This window comes from Mus musculus, chromosome 1 (genome assembly GCF_000001635.26).
Source record: "Mus musculus strain C57BL/6J chromosome 1, GRCm38.p6 C57BL/6J".
Classification (NCBI taxonomy): Eukaryota; Metazoa; Chordata; class Mammalia; order Rodentia; family Muridae; genus Mus; species Mus musculus.
The window spans coordinates 59976233-59996974 of NC_000067.6; the positions used below are offsets into that span (position 1 = coordinate 59976233).

Below are 20742 nucleotides of genomic sequence, written 5' to 3' on the forward strand. Positions count from 1 at the left end.
CCACCCCCAACCCCGACTCTTGATGTTTTTGTTGCACTGGGGATCAAGCCCAGGTCTTGAGTATGTCTGGCAAGCCGTCTACCACTGAGCTTTGCCTCTGGCCCCTTTTTGCTTCCCATCCCCTACCCTACACCCCCCCCCCCCCCCGCCACCACCTCTTTCTTTGAGACCTGGTCTCACTGTGTAGCTCCTGCTGGCTTTGAACTCACAGAAATCCATCTGCCTCTGCCTCTCCCAATGCTGGAGTTAAAGGTGTACACCACCACACACCATGCATTTGTTGTTGTTGTTTTTCTTACTGTGAAACCTGAAATATAGTCCATCTTCCATTTCATTTAGTTTGTCTTTATCTTTTCATGAACATCTTGGAGTGAGCTGAAACATGCTTCCTTTGGTTTCTGTCCAACAGACCCTCCTGTTGATGATTTAAGTTCTGAGTAACCCTGCTGCACAAAGCATGTGGTCTCTGAATGGGTGTAGCTTCTACACTAGAAAACACAGGCAGTTGGTACCTGTCTATTTCTATATAACAATTGGAACCCGTTTTAGCAATTTGTTGTAGAGGTTTTTTTTTGTTTGTTTTGTTTTTACCATGTCAACTATGAATTTAACTGATGGCTGCTGAGGACCAGAGCTTTTCCAGATTTGTTATTGGCCTCTGCATCATAGTCACCTGGGAATTTACCAAAATTGTAGCTTCTACCGACCCCAGGTCTAATGAATCAGTGTATGGAGATAGGATGAGTTATAAATCTTTACCAAGTTCCTTAGATGATTTTATGCTCAACTTGAAAAATACTGGCTTAGACCTTGTCTTGGTTACTGTTACATTGCTGTAAAGAGACACCATGACCTAAAGCATTAAATGAGGGGCTGGCTTACAGTTCCAGATGTTTAGTCCATTATCATTGTAGTGTAGAGTATGGTGGCCCACACAGACCTAGAACAGTAGCTGAGAGCTACATCCTGATCTACAGACCAAGAGAGAGACAGAGAGAAACACTGAACTGGGTATGGGGTTTTGAAATATCAAAGCCCCCACCCCCAGTGTCTGTCCCAACAGGCCACAACTCCTAATTCCTTGTAATCCTGTCAGAGTTCCAGTCTTTGATGACTACATATTCAAATATATGAGCCTGGGGAACCATTCTTACTCAGACCATCACAGACCTTTTCTTTTAAAGTGGGGTCATTGTAAAAACTCAATTGGGCTAAATGTGGCATCTTTTTTTTTTTTTTTTTAAAGATTGATCTCTGTTTGTCTGTCTGTCTGTCTATCTATCTATCTATCTATCTATCTAGTGTATGTGAATATACTATCGCTGTCTTCAGACACACCAGAAGAGGGCATCAGATCCCATTACAGATTGTTGTAGGCCACCATGTGGTTTCTGGGAATTGAACTCAGTACCTCTGGAAGAGCAGTTTTTTGACCTCTGAGCCATCTCTCCAGCCCCTAAATGCACCATTTTTGAGTTGACCTCTTATTTTATTTATTGACAGTTATGTTTAAGTGCATACAGATGGTTGTGTTTCTCTTTAAAGAGGATTTTTAATATTTGATATATGGGTTAGTGTCTGTCATGTCCTCTGTTAAGTTGGAGAGATCACTCAGGACTCTGTGTCAGTTATGCCCATCACACTGTATTCTTGGGGGTAGGGTGATCAATATCGGTCAAAGAAATAAGGTCAGTTCAAACAGTTACGTGGTTTTTTTTTTTTTTTTTTTTGCTTGCTTGGTCATTCTTATTGTAAAAGTACCAACAATTGTTCTCTCAGTGTCTTCTGATAATTCAGAGTGATATATGAGATTCTTGAAGGATACTCTGGAAGGATCTTTAGCTTCTGAATTTTCATGAGTTCTTTTTAAAAATTTTTTTATTTTACTTTTGAGATAATATATCATTTTCCCCCTTCCCTTCCCTTCCTCCAAATACTCCCATATATCTCTCCTTTAATTTATATATTCCTGAATACAACCTGCTCAGTGAATGTATACCTGTCTATATGTATGCTTTCAAGGCTGACCATTTGATGTCGGATAACCAGTCTGTGAGCTCTTCCCTGTAGAAGATGATTTTTCCTGCTCTGAGCATCCTTAGTTGCCTAGACGTCTTATGGTCTCCCCGTGCACTTAAGCATGCTTGCTGGTGTCATCTTTGTTCAGATCATGCCTAGACAGTAATGTATGTACCCAGAAGCAGTACACAAGGCCATGTAGTAGTAACCTCCACACTAATCGATTATGGCTACATTAATTTACTTCCTCACCATTCCTCTGTAGTCATGCAGGGTCTAGTCTCTTGGTCAGCATTGTTTGTTTTCTTGAGAATGAGCATTCTGACTAGAGTCAAATAGAATCTCAGTGTATTTTTGATTACCATTTCCATGATGGCTTTTACATTTCTGTCATTTAAAAAATGCTCCTCAGCACTGCCCCTCCCCTTTCAAGTCCCCTTCTTCTTCTTCTTCTTTTTTTTTTTACTTTTTGTAGTGTGGAAATGCAAGCTTCATTCTGGGAGCCATATATCTTAAGCCATTTATTTCTTTTAAACCAGACACAGCACAAATATCCCTAGCCTTGTCAAATAATTTTAAATAAGGTGACATCAGGCAAATAAATTAATGACAAACCTAGTCCTTTGTGATAGGGATATAGCTTAGTAGGATGCTTGCCAAGTGTGAAGGAAGCCCTGGGTGTAAGTCTCAGTACCCCGCAAGACAGGCATGGTAAGCCACGTCTGTAATCCCAGTACTCAGTGGGAGCAGAAAGATCAGAAGTTCAAGGTTAAAAAAAAGTCTTTATTTAGATGGAGGTATAAAAACTTAACATCTCTAATAAACCTGTCTTCAGATTTAAACATTATTTTATTATAGAGAGGTTAACATTGACTTTCTTATAAGTGAGAGTCTAGAAAAAATTGAGTATGATTCTTTTCATAAAACACCCAGAAACATTTGTGAGAGATACTGCCAGTACTTGACCTGTTCTTCCCATTGATTTAAATAAACGCTGTTTTCCTCTGTTCTTTGCCTGTACTGCAGTCTTTGGGGTGTTCAGTGCCAGTGGAGTCTGAACCCAGCATCGTTAGGAACACACACATTGTTGGAGCCCCGTCACCAAGTCTGTTATTTACTTCTTTAAAGCTGGCTCACAGGTTTGAGGAGACCTTCCTTTTTTCAGATTCTTGGCTCTATCACAGGTTAGCTCTCCCCCATGTTGCATCTAAACCTTTACAAACCTTAATTTACCATGTTTGTCAGACTCTCCTGCAGGTCACCTGTGCTAGGTACAGTCTTTCAGTCAAGATATGGGTTCCCTTGTCTAAGTAACATTTTAAACCCATAAATCATATCAGATTATAAAGGAAACTGATTATATTGAAATGGGTTTGTCTGTAGAGCCTCCCCTCCCAAGAACTCTTTAGTGTCGTGTCTGCTCGTAGAGAGATTGAACTTTGTTCTTAGAATCTCCTGCAGCTTGGCACACTGACATCTTTACTGAACTCAGTTGTCTTTGGGAGAGATGTGAATGACCAATGATTGATTCTATATACACAGTGTGCAAACATGCAGGTGCATGGGTGAGTGTGCCACAGTGTGTGTGGAGACCAGAGGACAGCTAGGGAAGTTGGCTCTCCTCTGTCATTTGGATTCTAGGAGTTGAACTCAACTTCCAAGCTTGGCAACAATCACCTATATCCATCTTGCAGAGGAAAACAATATTTTTATCATCTGATAACAGGGTTTTTTTTTTTTTTCATCGAAGTTGTCTTCTCACCTTGATTTTATTTTAATTTTGTGACATTACTATGTTATTTGTAATTTTTAAATTTTCATGGAATACCACTAAGAACAAAAATGTTTTGGGATAGTTTTGGAAGGTTTTGGCAACAGGGAAGAAGTTTGCTTTGGAAAAAACTTTGAAGACTAAATTACAACTTGGTGGTTAAAATTCCTGGGTGGGTTCTATAAGGAACAGAATCAGCTCAGGACCCCAAGACCAAGTTCTCAGCAATTTTAGTTTGCCCCAGAGAAGACAGAGAGTAGAGAATAAGAGACAGAAGATAGAGGACGAGGGAGAGAGGAAGGGAACAAGAGGGAGAAGGGGTGGTTGTCCTAGAGGAAAAGGACTGTCTCTGGAGAGAGAGGGGACAGCAGTTTACACAAGTTCAAGGGAAACCCCAAAGTAGGATGAGAAATTTCTTTTTAATTGAGCATATTAATTAAGTGAGCCAAAGGAGGCTTTTGCTTGCTGCACCTTGATAGTCAGCTTCAGGAGGAGGAAGTGGCCAAATAAGGGAAAGACCTGGGTGGCTAGCTTTAGGAATATACTCTCAACGGTGGAAAATGGGCTAGAAAGGCAAGGCCTGCCAAACCATGCTCAATACACTGGAGCTGGCCAAAGTCTGCTCAGGTTCCATTCCCTCCATCACAGAAAAACTAAAGCAACCCAACAAGCTTTCCATTATTTTGCTTTCACATTTACCTTTCATTTCTCTGAAAATCTCTATAATTGATGTAGAAATTTTTACTTATACTAGATAAAACTGGATGTGGAAGTGCATGTTTTAGTTTAAGCTGGGTGCTGTAGAGGCAGAGGCAGTGGATCTCCGTGAGTTCAAAGTCAGCCTGGTGTACATAGCAAGCTCAGGACAGCCACGGCTGAATAGTAAGAACCTTTCTTGAACAAAACAAAACATAGCAAAAAAAGAAAACAAAACCCAAAACAAACAAGTAAAGAATACATGAAAAGAAAGCCTTTGCTTATCAGGGCATAGTCCTGTAGGGTGGAATTTAGCAAAAACAGAACCAGACGATTTATATAGTCCATTGTTTTGTCTTCTCCCTTCATAAAAAATCATGTTGGAAACATATTTGTCTCTATGCATGTGGATTTTCTTTTGCTTTAGGATATCCATATTCCTATTGGCTATCTTAGATCCTATTAAATGAAGTGGTGTCAGCCTGACCTCTGCTTAGTGACAGGGCCCTCGAAGGGAGTGCCTGACAACACTGAGTCAGATATCTGGTAATATTTAGGTCCTTTGAGGTTGGCATTTCTGACAGATTCAGTTGTCCTTATATATCTTTTATTGACTTATTTTCTCTAATGATAAGTTTATTTCCAGTATTGAGTGACTTAACAAGAGTGGGTTGTCTGTTTTGTATGCAGGCCAAAACAACTTCATGAGATTCCAGCCTTTTACTGTCCTGACAAAAACAAGGTGAATTTCATTCCTAAAAGTGGCTCTGCTTTCTGCCTCGTGAGTATCCTCAAACCACTTCTCCCTACACCAGATCTTACTCTCAAGGGCTCTGGTCACAGCCTGACCGTCACCACTGGCATGACCACCACTTTGCTCCAGCCCATCTCTATGGCCTCCCTGTCTACAAACACAGAGCAAGAGCGGGTATCTCGAGGAACCAGTACAGTCCTGCCATCCGCCTCCCTCCATGCACCACCAGAACCCATTGAGGAAGCTGAAGGATAGGGCTCAGCTCAAGCAATGGGTGCTGGGAGCTAAGAACCCTGCAGATCACGTGACTGTGGTATCATGTGGTATCCTGTCCTCCCGGTTGGCTGTGAAGTGCTTTGGCTTTCCAGTGAGGTGTGACAGCAAGGCTCCTGGAAGAACTAGTGGTCCTCTGAGTGTTCTGCCCTGCGCATGAAGGCCACAGACGTGCTTCACCTGCTTGGCCTTGAAGCACTAGCTGAAACCTGAAAGGTCTCTTCTTTACTTTTGGAGGAACAAAAATCACATTTTCATTTGTTTCAAATTAGACTTGTTTAAAAACAAAATACAAAACCGGATCCCTGCAAACATGATTTCTGAAGGGAGATGTGATCGATGCTGCAAGAAAATCATCTTTTATATGAAAACGACTATTTTATAATACCAATGTCACATTTTCTGAAAGTAACAAACAAGATGTTCCAATGATCCTTTGGTGGCCTCTGTTTCTTGTTTCCTTTTTCTAGATATTGCTTTTCTCGGCTGTTTTCAGCTTTGGGACCAAAGGGATTGTTGACATTTCCCCAGCAATGTCAATCTCATGACTGTTCTTCTCCCAAGTAAGAATTGATAGGTAATGCATTGAACCAAGTATATATAAAAAGATAAAAAGCAATATTTGTACATTATGTGATTTATGTTTTTTTGATGTCAACAGTTTGTGATTTGAGTGAAGTATTTGTAAACTGCTGTTTTCTGCACTATTCCTGTTCACACTTCATCGTGTGGTCAGTCAGTGTGAAGACAGGTTGCTTTAACAGTCAGTGAGCCAAAAGAAACTCTCAAGTGTGGATTGTTAGCTAGGAGTATGGAGCTCTCTGGTCTTCTGTGAGCTGTGTGTCCCGTGATTGCCCTTCCTCGCCGCTGTCAGTCTGACTTTGATCATCACTGTATCATATAGCCCCAAGAGACCCTGAAAAGGCTGTGCATGGATCCCCCCTCTGCTTCCGTGGTGGTGTTGTCTTGTGGATTTGGTCAGGGTTAGTAGTTTGCCAGGAGTGTGATCCTTTGAGTAGCAATCGGGAGCTGCAGAATCTTGAGAACTGACTTTTTCTTCATGTGTTGGCGCTGTGATTTGCTACTTACAGATTTTGCTAGTTTCTTCTCCAACATTCCACACACTGGGGGAAAGAGAAGAGGATTAGAGCTTAGAAAACAGGTACCTTTGGAACGTCTATACAGTTTTGGATTCGAGCTCATCTGATAACCATTGCCAGTATCACATGACAGTATTTAATTTCTAGGTGTGTGATAATAAAATTAAGGAGCTGCTCTTTAGAAATGAATTCCATCAGTGTTGGTAAACATTGTTTTAATATATTCTAACTTATGCTGCTGTGTACAACAGGTAGATGGCAAACCCTGCATGAGAGGGCCACAATTTTGAAGGCGAATTCCATCCACTGGTCCAGTCATTCCATCATGAGAAACCAAGAGGTAGCAGTACATCTTGGCAAGCTGTTTGTCACCTTAGAATGCCTAGACAGTTTAAAATGGGCTCTGCTTAATTTTAAGGAAGGATATTTAGGTTAATTGGATAAATTCAGACATCTAAGTAAAATCCATCAGTTTTTGGTTGGAAAAACTGATACATTTTGGTACTTTTTTTTACCCAAATCTTAACTTCCTGGGAACTAGTAAAGCATAGCTCCTTAGTCAGTAAAAGCCTCGGGTTTTGGAGTGTAGGCTTTTTGGTTGGTGGTTGGGTTTTGTTTCTCAGTTTAGGGTTTTTTTGTACCTTGATTTTTCGCCTTGTCAGGCCTTTTGACTTTACCATTTTACCAATATCAGAAGTACAGAAGAAAGGCAGCTGGCAGTCTGTTGAGTTGATCTGAAGGGAGAAGGAGACATTTAAAAGCAAGGGTTCTTGTTTTGTTTGTTTTTGAGATGGCTTTTATTATGTAGACCAGGCTGGCCTGGCACTCAGATGCCCCTCCCAAGTGCTGGGATTAAGGGCATGTGCCACCACACCATGCTTGTCTTCTTTTTAATTCTGTGGGTTTTCCCCACTTGAATGCTGTTAATTGATGTTCTTTTTCCTTTATCTTATACCATCTCATCTCTCGATTTACAAATAGAGTTTACTCTGTAATAGATTTTTCCCTTTTCTGTTATACTTGTTTGGCAGATTGACACCTCTGCCTTTACATCTATCCTTGAAGTAACAGAGAGGGACAGGTTTCAGGTCAGCATCTGCTCCTAGAAGTAGAACTTTAGTTTGAGGTTTGGTTGGAAGAAGATTGTGAATTTGCAAATAAATGAATTATAAGGTGACCAAACATTCCTGAGATCTAAAGAAAAACAAAAAAGGTCTATGTCCAAAAAGAAAACTGCCTGGGCCAAAGGGCTAATTTTTAAGCATATGAGCTTTATTGCAGTCTTAACATATATTAACCGTAGATCCACCTAGCTGTTTTATTTAACTCTTAATTCCCAGGGGCTTGGTTTTAAAAGTGGGTCTACTCTTAGTAGAGTGGGCATGATTACATTGACAAGCCACACTCCATAATTAGGTTATTCTGTAGAAACTGTACAGCGGTAGAGTAGTTTCAATGCAAATACAGTTTTTTTCCAGTGCTGGGGATCAAACCCAGGGCCTCATGCATGCTGAGCAAGTGCTGTGTCGCTGGCTTATTTCCCCAGCTCCTAATTTAAAACTTTAATTAAAAAAATTTTGTTCCATTGCAGTAAAAGTGGGTGGCATGTATTTTTTGGCTAAGGGTGCTGTTCCCTGGTTCCTGGCCCATCTTAGTTATACTTGACCCTCAAGCAGTTTCCTCCCTGCAGTGATTATTGCTTCTGACACGGTAAGTCTGTTACTTATCACTGGTTTATGGGCAGTTGTGTTTAAAAAACTAGTAGTTTTGCTTTCTTTGGTTAAATATGGTATGAATGTCAATTTTTTTTCCTATACCAGATCCTTCATTTTGTTTACAGTGTTTCTTACTTAGACCTAGGACCATAACCAAATCTGCCTCTCTATAGATACTGTTGCTAATTGGAGTGTATCTGGCAACAGAGAAAGGCTGCTTTTTATTTTTATTTTTTAATGTTTTGATTAAAGAAACAGTTAGCTTTTCCTAGGAGAAGGTCTAAACACAGTGGCCCCATGGAGAGCTTTCTCTGTCTGGGATTGAACTGAGATCCTGAGGTTTTCTTTTAGGAAACTAAAGTAAACTTGCCATTACTAAATTTGTAAAGTTGAGATTCACTCCTTAATGCTGGTGTGGGGGGTGTCAAACTGGACCAATGGAAATGCTGGATTTGCTAAATAAAGCCAAGATGCATAGCCCTGCACTTTAAGGTTTCTGGTTGCTCTGCCTTCATTAGTGACCCTGCAGAGTGGCTCTGAACAGTACTTTGTTTATACAGTCCTGTTGGAGATATATAATTTATGTTTTTTAAACAGTGCATCTTTGTCTCTGTTGATGTAAATTTTTTAATGCAATTTTTTAAAGTTACAACAAAATTCTCCCCCAAAAACAGCATTTCCAGTGATGATAAGTATTGTTGTGGACTGTGTCCCTGAACCTGAGCACTTACTGCTTTGTCACAGGGAATAGAACTTCCTATGTTCAAATAAAGTCTGTTGTTCTTGAGTCTTTCTTTCTCTGTGTGTTTTTATGAATGTCACTGCAAACTCACAGTTCACTTATTTTTAGGCATTTCTAGCCCTGTGTAGCTTATGTATAGTTTATTCTCTTACAAGGCTGTTCTTGGCCACCCCTGACTGCCTTAGAACTGAGTGTAGCCTATCCTTATAAGTACACAGCAGACATGGACACACAAACGCACACTGACAGGGATTCACTCATAAGTAATCCATGAATCCCTTGTTTGTTAGAGATTATTAAGCTGGGGAAATGAGTGTTCTGTATTACATGGAGAAGGTTTTTTTTGTTTTTAAAATTATTGCAAGATTGTTTGGTCTCGGGTGTTGAGTCTATATGAACTAGAGCTGGCCAGATCAGCCCTGTGAAGATCATGTAACCACCTAGGAAGAGGAGCCCTGCTTAATAAGTGAGAGGAGCTTGATCCTCTCATTTGTTAACATTATTAAAGTCTATTTTTGAGCCGGGCATGGTGGCATACCACATTCCCAGCACGTGAAAGAATAAGAGGATTACAAATTTAGGGTCAGCCTGGGTTATGTTGTAGGATTGTTTCAAAAGATAAATAAGCTGGAGAGAGAACGCAGTTTTTAAGAGCACTGGATTCAGTTCCCACCCCCAAATGGTGTGGCTTCTATACTAACACCTCATAAACCTGTTACCGACCTCTTACTAAATGTCCCATTCTGCCAGCCATATTGAGGCATACCTTTAGTCCCAGCACTGTAGAGGCAGACGCAGGAGGAAAACAAGCTAAGTACAAAACAAACCCAGGTCTTTGCACACACCACACACACTACCGTTTGCCTGCCACACTTACCTAACACACCTGCTTCTCTTCTGAGACAGCCCTTTACTAAATTGCCCAAGCTAGCCTCAAACTCAAGATCCTCCTGCTTCAGCTTCTTGAGTGTTTGAGATTACAAATGTATACTATCACACCCAAGTTACTAGACCAATGAATAGCCTTTGTAACTCTTTGGTTCAGTGGTTTTAAACCATGGTCTAGTCTTGAATTAAATAAGTCTACCTGGCAGAATAGAAAACAAGTTTTCTCCCAAGGAGACTAGTTGTGTGTGGTTTTTTGTTTGTTTCCTCCAGATGGAGCTCTGGCTTTGTGCATGCTAGCGGGGCCGGTGGGGGGGGGGGGGCTGTCCACCATCTCAAAACTGTTAGAGATACACAGCAGGGTATAGTGTAAAATTGTTTCTTACTGAGGGTTATGATAAAAATTAAGCAAGAACTACTGCATTAGATACAAATTAAATGTATATTTGTGGGGGGGGGGGTTAATGATGCTAAAAGCATTTAAATGGGGTTTAGTCCCTGATCATCACAACAGAAAGCAAACAGGCATGGTGCTGGAGCAGTAGCTAAGAGATCTACAGGCAGCAGACAGAGGAACATTGGACTTCACATGACCTTGTGAAACCTTAAAGCCTGCTCCCAGTGACACACCTCCTAATCCTTCCCAAACAGTTCTACTGTATGGTGACTAAGCATTTAAGTATATGAACCTAATGCAGGCCATTCTCATTCAGATCACAGTTGGTTTGATTTGAAACATATTGTAAAAGATTTGTCATGAATGCTGAGACATAAAAAAACTAGTGTTTGTCTCAGCCTGTCTGAAGTAGCCTTGCTAGAAAGGGTGCAGGTGGTCTGCAGGGAAACAACCCTGCATTGGCACATTTTGTGTGGTAAGTTCTATCATTGCTGCTTAGTGGTCATTGACTTGGAACCAAACATGTACAACTAGAGCTGCTGTCACCTAAGTGGTACAAGGGAACTGCAGGTCAACACCTTGCTTTGGTTTTGTTTGTTTTGTTTTGTTTTGTTTTATTTTATTTTATTTTATTTTTTGTCAGGTAAGTGTGTTTAATCGTAAGAAAGCTAAAAAGGGAGGAATCCATCTTAGAAATGGTCTGAAGTTCATTTTGGCTTCTCAGGTATAAAGTAGTCAAAGCTTGTAGCTGAGAACGTGTTTACCAACTCCAGATCAGTTGCCAGGCAGTATCTGTTACATCACATTCCTTATGGTCTCCCAAGAAACAAGAAACTGTCTTACAGATAACAAAATTGGAATAAGTAACCAATTCAAGTCCTATCTGGGAAATGTCAGTGTGTTTTTCTGTGTCTTGTCTCCGGAATGGGTTCTGGACCATGCAGCCTTGCATTCCTACCCTGCACCAACAGGGTTGATACATCATCTGATTGTCTGTCACTGAGCCTTGTTCTCCTTGTGGACACAGCTCCTGGTAGCCTGGTTCAGAGGCCCAAAGAAAGGGCACCACAGATACCAACTAGTTTATGACATAAGTTGGTGACTATTTTTAATCTTGCTATGTCCACAGAAATGAGAAACATTGCCTTTTAGAGAATCTGAAATTCAGTCACATTTCTTTTCCTTTACTTATTGAGATACTTAACAGTGGTGCTTGTTAACGCCTTGAGCATGCTAGACTCTTGGCTGCATCCCCAGTCTCAGCGTGGTTAAAATCTCTGCTTGCTGTGTTATAAGAAGACAGTAGAATGGATTTTGTGTGTGTGTGGGTGTGTATTGGTGTGCCTAACAGGGTAAAGGCATGAATAATTTCTTTTCTCCCTTTTTTTAAAGAGTATTTTTTGTTTTAGATGAGTAAGAGTTGCTTACAAGAGCAATTGTGAGCCTTGCAGTTGCTGAGAACTGAACCTGGGATCTACAGGAGTTAACTGTAGCTTTCAACCTGAGTCATCTCTCCAGCTGTTTTGGTTTTTTGGCTTTTCTTTTCGTTTGACTTGTCTGGGAAATGGTCATACTGTGTACCGCAGGCTGGCCTTAAACTCACAGAGATCTTCTTGCCTCTGCCTCCTAAGTGCTGGGATAAAAGGTCTGTACTACCACACCTGGCCTTTTTTAGAGGGTATTACTTTGAAACTCAATAAAGTGATTCTCAAGAAGAGACAGGAAAGCCATAGGGCAAAGTTCACTAGAACCAGTGCAGGCATTGTCCCCTGAGGGGAGGTTGAATGGAAAAGAGTACCACAGGTCTGGACAAGCATGTAGGGACTGAGAGCTGGCACCCAAGCACATGTGAAGTAGGCAAAATGGGATGTGAACCCCTACCTCTTACCTATGCATTTCAACTTTTCTAGGTCATGGAAGAGAGTAGGAAAGGACCACACTGGTGTACCTAGCTAGTGGGAAGTTTTAAATGTACAAAATGTAAAAATAAACACTTAAAATCCTGTTACTCGTAGGCAGACCTTTTGATTTTTGATTTTGTATTTACTCTGGGCAGTAGTTCACTAAGTGGAGAATATGGTGTTGACTAAATACCAAAGACAGAGCTCAGTGGCAGATCTCCCTGTAGCTAGAATTGGAGGCAGTTGTGAGTTGCCTAATGTGGACCTGGGGGCCACATGTAAATAGAACTTAGATTGTTCTGCAAGAGTAGCCAGCCACCAGTCAATTTTTGAGATGGTGTCTCTCACTGAGCCTAGAGCTGTTTGGACTGGCTAGCCAGCCCCGAATATTTGCCCATCTCTACATCCAGTTCCTGGGGTGACAGGCAGGTCTTAGGTTTACACAGGTACTTCACCCAGTGAGCCCAGCTAGGCTTTGGGGTGTTTTCATCACCTTGTCTTAGATTCCTTGACTGTGGTCCAGAGGTAAATCTCAAAAATAGGAAAAGAGTTGTATTTAGATTGAACACTTTAGAGAACACATTGCTTTATGCTATCTGTAGTCTTTATTATAGATGCTCAAGAGAGAGCAAGAGCACACTTAAGTTACCATCTTAATGCTGTAAGCTCTGTATATTTCTAGACCTATGAGATAGGAAGGATGAGATAAATATCCAGAACAATAGGTAATGTGAAGTGAATATTCAAAGTGGAAATTCCTTTCGATGTGTAAATAATGAAATCTAATTTTTTGAAATACAATTTGTTTCTAATGATATTAGAGCTATATTGTATAATTAAAATCTCAGAAAATACAAATTACACATGATAGCATAGCCTTCCATTCTTGCATCTCTTGAGAAGAAGACAGGTGGCTTGCTGGAGCTTGTCTAACTTTGTGTGAAGTGCTATCTGGGATAAAATAAAGTAGGATATAGGTGTTTCCCCGCTCAGTATAAAAGATACCCACTTTGAGAAAGTTGTTCCTAGGATAATGTGTGCCTTCCCAGCATCTGTCTTTCTGGTAAGTGCTCTGACTGTATTCTCACAACTGTGAACTAACTCACTGGAAGAACACCCTCACAAAGAAGAGTAGCACAGACGACCTAAGCTATCATTTCTTGAGGTTGATGGCAGTGGTTGCACTGGCACTAGCCTTAGACTGTGACTCGTAATAGTAATCCTGGTGATAAATCTTGGCAACACAATGAAAGTACCGTGTACTGGAAATTTTAACTCAACAGACAGAAAGTGCTTCTGAAGAGATAATAGTTCATTAAGGCTAAGATATTCAGGAACAAGTCTGAATTTGTTTTTGACCCTCAAGTGAATCTGCAGCCCATGCACCAGTGACCTGAAACTGGCTTTCTAGAGACCGCAGGGGCAGTTCACAGGGTTAGGCCAGGTTGCTGGGCGTGTGGAGTGGATAGCATTCACCCACTCTGGTTTACTCCTTAAAAATAGCTCACTATATATTCCATGACTTGGACATTACATGTAATTTCAATCTGAATCAACCTGCTAATAACTAGAAGCCCATAAAAACCACAGTAAACAACTTAATTAAAATGTCCCTTGTGGGACATCAGCCACAATGGCCTGGATGACCGAACACGTGGGAAACCACCCCTGACTTAAAGGGTGGACAAGAAAGGACAGGAAGTGAGAGAGCGGCAATCCATGAGCCGATTTCCAGCTCACCCAACTGCCACTGCCTTCCCTCCAAACTATGTCCTCTGCCAGTAGCTTTTGCTTAGCAATCAGAAGGCGCCGTGAGAGTTAGACCTTAAGGACGAACCCAGGATGCTCCTTAACTGTCTGGAATTTTCCATGTCTGCCAGCCTTCTGCGTTAAGCATGTGATGAGTTAGAATACGCAGTAAAGACAGGTGTTCAGAAGTCTTGCCGTTCACATAGAAGTTTCTGCAGGTTTCGGCAAGGTTGCTCCTCAGGCTGCCAGTGCTGGTCCTCATTGTTCTGCGCTGCCGAAGTTTGTGAAAACAGGCCTGTAGATTCCTTTTCCAGTTTCTACAAACAATGGATTTTACATCCTGCTATCTTCCCCATAAAAATTTAATGATGGAACTAAGTGTATCCATGATTGCGTATGAAAGGTAACATTGCATTTAGTTTCCAGATACAGAAAAGCAAACAAGTTTCTCTGATTTCAGTAAAACAGACAGTTGTCTAATCTTGTTCCATGTTGTACTTGAGGAGAAACTTTCTACATCTAGTGCTGTTCTCCACAACAGAAAACACCCGACACTACCAAGGAAAAACCCCAAACCAGAGCCACTTTATATCCTGTTTTTATCCCCTTACAGCAAAGTAACAAGTATAAAGCCTTCCAAAGAAACACACCATGCTTCTGTGATTCCGACATAAATCTGGTTTCTCAGTACTGCAGACTCAAGAGTTTGTAAAATTATCCATGTACAACAGTCTGCTCCACCAATCTGACGAGTTGGCTGGCAGACTTCTATCTTGGATACACGCTTCTGTGTGAGGTCACAGTGGGAACTTCTCTTCAGAAAGGTAAATGTTGCACGGTTGGAGCCTCAAGACCCCTGAACCTGTGACATCAGTCACCATGACATCAATCAGGCATTCAGAAGCTCGTCATCTGAGTGTCCAATGGCATCTGGGTTTGAGAGCGGACCCAAGTCTGCAAATAGATTGAACCAGGCTGACATGTCTTGGTTACCATTGTTGGGGGCTATTAAGAAAAAGACATTAAAGAGTTTCAGTTTTTGGAGAGAATATTTTTATACTACTGTTAGGATTTTTGAAGCTTTTAAATAAAAATACAATTGGCTGACAGTGATTTATTATATCCCCTTTCAGGTTAAAAAAACAAATATAGTTCCTCCCAAGAAAGCTTAAATGCTGCTTAAAATCTATTATAAAAGTAATACTTCAAAAATATTGGCCATAAAGGGGACTAACCCTCCTAACCCTGTCATTGTACATAGTTGACAGTTGTATCTTTTGTCTTTTGAGGCAGGGTCTCGCTGGTTAGCTCAAGCTGGCTTCAGGTTTGTGGTCCTTCTGCCTCACTCCTAAATTTTGTATTATAGGTATGCACCATCATGCCCAATGCTTGTCAAAACATTTCCTAACAAGGGCTTTAGAGATGGCTCAGCAGATAAGTGCAGGTTTGCTCCCCAGGGCACACATGGTGGAAGGAGGAGCTCCCTCTAAAGGTAGTTTAAAACAACATCAAAAAAGGTCAAGACATTTTGATAACCTCTTGTACCCAGGCCAGACTTCCACTGGGAAATGGGACATCAACCCACCCATAAAACCTTCCACTCAAAATTCACCCTGCCTACAAGATGCTCAGGGATAAGGATGGAGCAGAGATTGAGGAAATGGCCAACCAATGACCGGCCCAACTTGAGACCCATGCCATGGAGGAGAATCAGCCCCGACACTATTTATTATACTCTGCTTTGCTTGCAGACAACTGTCTCCTGAGAGGCTTCATCTAGCAGCTGATGGAAACAGATGCAGAGACTCACAGCCAAACATTAGGCAGAGCTCAAGAAGTCTTGTGGAAGAGAGGGGGGAAGTATTGAGGGAGCTGGAGGGGTCAAGGACACCACAAGAAGACCTACAGAGTCAACTAACCTGGGCCCACGGGACTCACAAAGACTGAACCACCAATCAAAAAGCATACATAGGCTGGACCTAGGCCTCCTACACATTTGTAGCAGATGTGCAGCTTGGTCTTCATTTGGATCCCCTTCTACCTGGACTGCCTTGTTTGGCCACATTGGGAGAAGAAGCAGTTAGTCCTGCTGAGACTTGATATGCCAGGGCACCTTGGTACTCATGGGGAACTTCCCCTTCTCTGAGGAGAAGGGAAAGGTATATGGGGGGGGGGGGCGAGGGGGGTTGTGATGGGGATGTAAAGTGAATAGATTAATGAAGAAACACAAAACATGCTGGTAAGATCATTGCCAGACCCAAGTTCTTTTTAAAAATGCACTATCACTCTGTTCACAAAGCAGTAGTATCCTACTTATAAAAAAGAAATTGTTTGATTTTGTTTATGCATGTCTGTGCATCACATGTGTGCCTGGTACCTGTGGAAGCCAGAAGGTGTCAGACCCCCTGGAAACTGCCATTACAGACAGTTGTGAGCTGCCATGTGGCTGCTGGGAGCTCTGTCTTGTGGAAGAGCAGCCAGTGCTCTTAACCACTGAGCCACCTCTCTAGTTCCTCAACCTACTTTATTATTAATATTTCAATCCCTCTCACTTCCCTCCTAGGATGTACATTTTTATATGTTACACACTGTACTGTAACATATTCAGGGATGCATGTTTGTACTGAGGACTAAGACTAACTGATTACACATGGCAATAACAGTGGGTCATTTCCTAAGACTAGAAATCCATTATCTTAGGATTACTGTTGCTGCAATGAGACACCATGACCAATAGCAACTTGGGGAGGAAGAGTTTATTTGGCTTACACTTCCACATTGTAGTCTATCACTGAAGGAAGTCACCTTCCTTCAGGACAGGAACCCAAACAGCAGGAACCTAGAGGCAGGAGCTAATGCAGAGGCCGTGGAGGGTGCTGCTTACTAGCTTGCTCAGCTTGCTTTCTTATAGAACCCAAGACCACAATCGCAGGGATGGCTTCTCTCATAATGGGCTGGGTCCTCCCCCATTGATCACTAAGAAAATGCCTTATAGGCTGCCTACAGATGAATCTTATGGAGGCATTTTCTCAAGTGAGGTTTCCTTCTTCCTGATGACTCTAGAATTTGTCAAGTTGATAAAAGACTTAGCACATCCATGAAGACCAAGAGGTTTAGAAACCAGGGCAGAGGCCTGAGAACAATCCAAGAATTGAGTATGAGCTGGGTCACAGCGCACAGAGAAATACAGTCCAACTCAGAGCAGAGTCAAGGAAGCCTCTTTTTACCCAAGTCATGGTTAATGCTAGCTACAGACCAGAGGAGGCACAATGCACAGCAGTATCTGAGGCCCCATGCATGAGGGTGGAGCCAGGGGCTTCATAGAGTTTGGGTCTGGCTCTAGTTCTGGGAACTGAGGTCATGTCAGTTATACCCATGGAAGGATAGCTTTTCGTCCTGGGTGTTCTACCTCCAATGAGCAAAGTTGGGCGAGTCGCCTGCATGCAGGGGCTCTTGTTTCCTATCTCTGTAACAGTCATATAATTTACCACTGAAGTATAACATGTAAACAGGTTGTTGGTAATCATGCCAAGGCTTGTGATTGCAGCAGCAGTGCCTGCCACCTCCCTGATGAGCATGTATGGTAAAGTGGCTTCATTCTGGTCATTCCTCATCCCCACATCCAGGAATCCGAGCTTTTAGCAGCAGTATTCTAGATGAATTTGTCAGCTATCTAGTTAGGGATGGAACTGCTTATGGATAAGTACATGTATGTTCATTCAGTTAAAGCAGAAACTGCAAAAACAATTTTTAATAGTAATTTAGTTTTCTACAAGCAGTACAGCTCTCCTCCAGCCACATTCTTGTGAACATGGGAATTCTCTTCTCATTTTAGCCACAATGTTGCATTCTTACGGTTTTAATATACTGTGTTGGAGCTGAGTAGTTGCTAGGTTTGTTCTATAGCATAGTCTTGCTACATAGCTTAGGTTGGCCTACAGCTAACTGTATAACCCAAGCTGGCCTGGCTCATCCTGCTCCAATCTTTGAATCCTGACGACTGGGATTTAAAAGAATGTGCCATTGTGTCTGGCTTTTCTGTCCGTTTTATATTATTTTCATGGTGTTCTGGGTTGACCCACACCTTGTGCATACTAGCTAAGTGTATTTTGGAGCTACATCCTGGTCCTGAACTCGCTTCCATTTGCATTTAAATGGTTAATGAAGAGGCATACTTAATGATTTCTAAGTTATCAAAATTTCCCGGATTCCTTCATGGCCAGAGCTGACCGCTGCCTTTTTCCTGCTCCTCCTTCCCTGACAAGAGTAAATCAGCCTCAGACTACAGGTACATCATCAGCCTTTCTCAGGACCTCTGCTTGCTTCTTGTTAGTTTTGTTTGAGATTGTGACTCACCATATGGACCACGCTGGTCTTGAATTCACAAAGTTCCATCTGCCTCTCCCTCCCAAGTGCTGGATTAAAGGCCTGTACCACCATGCCCGGCAGTACCTTTGTTTTCTGTGACTATCTGCCAGAAGTCCGCCTGCTATGTGTGGTCCTCCAACATCCCACACCAGGAAATGGTAGAACCTTTAAGAGCTGGCTGAGGACAAGGGTGTAGCCCAGTAGCTGGGCTCTCACCTAGCATGTTCAGGCCAGCACTGCACACACAACCTGTAGCTGAGGCCATGGGGGACCCCAGCCTCTGCTTGCTTTTGATTCTCAGATTCTAGGAGGTAACCATGTACCTGCCATGATGTTCTATGGGGCCATGTGTGTAGAAGCAGTGGCCAACTGACCACAAACCAAAACTCTAAAACCATGAGCCAAAACGCAGTATTAATGCATAGGAAGAAGGAGAAAGCTCACCATACAGGCTTACAGTGTAGCTAGCAGGGTATCCTGCATGTGGAGGCCCTAGGTTCCACCCCCAGGACCACAGAAGGAAGGGGGAAGACAAGGAAAGAAGGAAGAGGGGGAAAAGGAGAAAAATTACAATTCAGCAACAACTATAATAAGTAATAGAAATAGAAATTATATAAGAACTACTAATGATCAAGATGTGTCCTCATCTATAATCCTGGCTCTCGGGAAGTTGAGGCTGGAAAAGCAAGATTTCAGGGCCAGCAGGGCTACATAGCCCCAGTCTACCATTTAAAGTATTGCAGTTCAGAACGCAGAATACAGAGCAAGGTATGGTTTGCAGGAATTGTGCTTACCAAGTATTAGCATCATAAAAATAATGTGGAAGTCTTTCCAAAGACTTCCACAAACAAACACTCAAGAAATTTGAACACAAAATGATTAAGTATATTGATAAGTATAAAATTATGAATTTAAATGGATAGGAGTTTGATGACTAATGGGGAAAACCCAAGTCTGCTTAGACCAGTGCGAACCAAATGTGCTCTCCTCTCTTCAGGAGGACTATCTAACCTTACAAGGCAAAAGCTGGCACTCGAGCCTCAGAGGTCATGGCAAATGAAGTTCCCTGTCACCAAAAGCCAAAAACATATCATGGAGTATCTGCAGCAATGACTTGCACAGGAAGAGCTGGGTGTCCGTGGCCAGTGTCTGCCCACACCTGTAATGCCACAGGAATGGAAGATCACTTCCTAGGTCTCTGCATTCTTGCCAACTTAAACATCCTCTGAGCTGGGGGTAGTTCAGTGACAGGAGCGCCCCCTACCAGGAATGAGGCCTGGGTTTCTTCTTTCCTTTCCTAAGTTCTCCTGAATATCACTGATTATTGATGTAATGGGGAAAGGTGACTTACATTTTAATTTCTTTGGGTGCTGTGAAGGTACTGGCAAGGTATCTGAGTGTTCTGATCTCTTTTGGGAAGCCCAGACTTGCGGGGTGGGGTGGAAGACTGATAAACAAGGAGGAGTAAAAAGCTGGGTTCTCCTGTGTGTGAGAGTAAGCACTTAACTGACCAAGCTATCTCCCTAGCCTGCACCTTTTAATTGGAGAGTGAAAACCATTTACATTTAAGGATATTGAGGATGGTCTACAAATTTCTATGCTCAAGTTTTCCTGGCTTGTCAGATTACAGTTTTTCCTTCCTTACCCTATCTGTTACAAAGCTTTCCTGGCATACTGTGCTAGGCATGATGGACTAATCCTTAATGGTTATTTAATGCCTTCACATGTGCCGTTAGTACAATATGAACAAAAGGCTTTTTCCTATAATACACAGCACATTGACTGAAGCTGCGTGCCATGAGAATTTTTGAGAAAACAGTATCTGGGGGATGAGATACAGAGATGTTGGTAAAGCTACACTATGACCATAGATAGGAAAACAGGAAACAAAGCGCTGGAGTCCAGGAGGACTTGGAAGCCACATTCATGTGCAACAGAGAAAGTTCACACATGGGTTGGATTAGGAGTCCATAACTTAGACTCCTGTCTGAGCTCACAAACCCTGCTCAAGAAGCAATGGTGGCTGGGAGTGGTAGCGCCTGGGAAGCAGAGGCAGGAGGATTGCTCTGAGTTTGAGACCAACCTGGTCTACAGAGTGAGTTCCAGGACAGCCAAGGCTACACAGAGAAACCCTGTCTTAACCCCCTCACCACCCATAAGCAGAGTACTGACACCAGGATCTGTTAGAAAAATACTTGGAGAAGTGTGGAAGGGCCGAGGGTGAGGACCTACTGGACTCTCTTGCAACATGCAGGAAGCCAAATGAAGTTCTAAGTGGAGAGGAGTTGGGAAACAGATGCCCTCCATTTGATAACAGATACAGGAACAAAATTCCCAACGTGCAGCCCTGGACACAGGATAGTGGGGTTGCT

At 42.1% G+C, this 20742-nt stretch overlaps 2 protein-coding genes across 13 annotated transcripts in view; one reads left to right on the plus strand and one right to left on the minus strand.

Moving 5' to 3' along the window:
* Nucleotides 1-9116, plus strand: part of Fam117b (family with sequence similarity 117, member B) — a 72343-nt gene extending 63227 nt beyond the window's left edge. Inside the window, exon 8 of the mRNA NM_001037725.3 lies at nt 5177-9116. Within this exon, the coding sequence (NP_001032814.1) occupies nt 5177-5495 (319 nt within the window). The 3' untranslated portion in view covers nt 5496-9116. The remainder of the gene's footprint in view (nt 1-5176) is intronic.
* Nucleotides 9117-9563: 447 nt separating this feature from the next.
* The window catches only part of Ica1l (islet cell autoantigen 1-like), a 57686-nt gene continuing 46507 nt past the window's right edge, over nt 9564-20742 (minus strand). For 8 of the 12 annotated variants that reach the window (XM_030242893.1, XM_011238597.3, NM_001357296.1 and 5 more), the window contains one exon: nt 12836-15007. In XM_030242893.1, coding sequence (XP_030098753.1) covers nt 14892-15007 — 116 coding nt within the window. In that variant the 3' untranslated portion in view covers nt 12836-14891. Of the gene's footprint in view, nt 15008-20742 lie in introns of all 12 variants that reach the window. The other 4 variants (XM_030242895.1, XM_030242894.1, XM_030242896.1 and 1 more) reach the window with 3 other exon arrangements.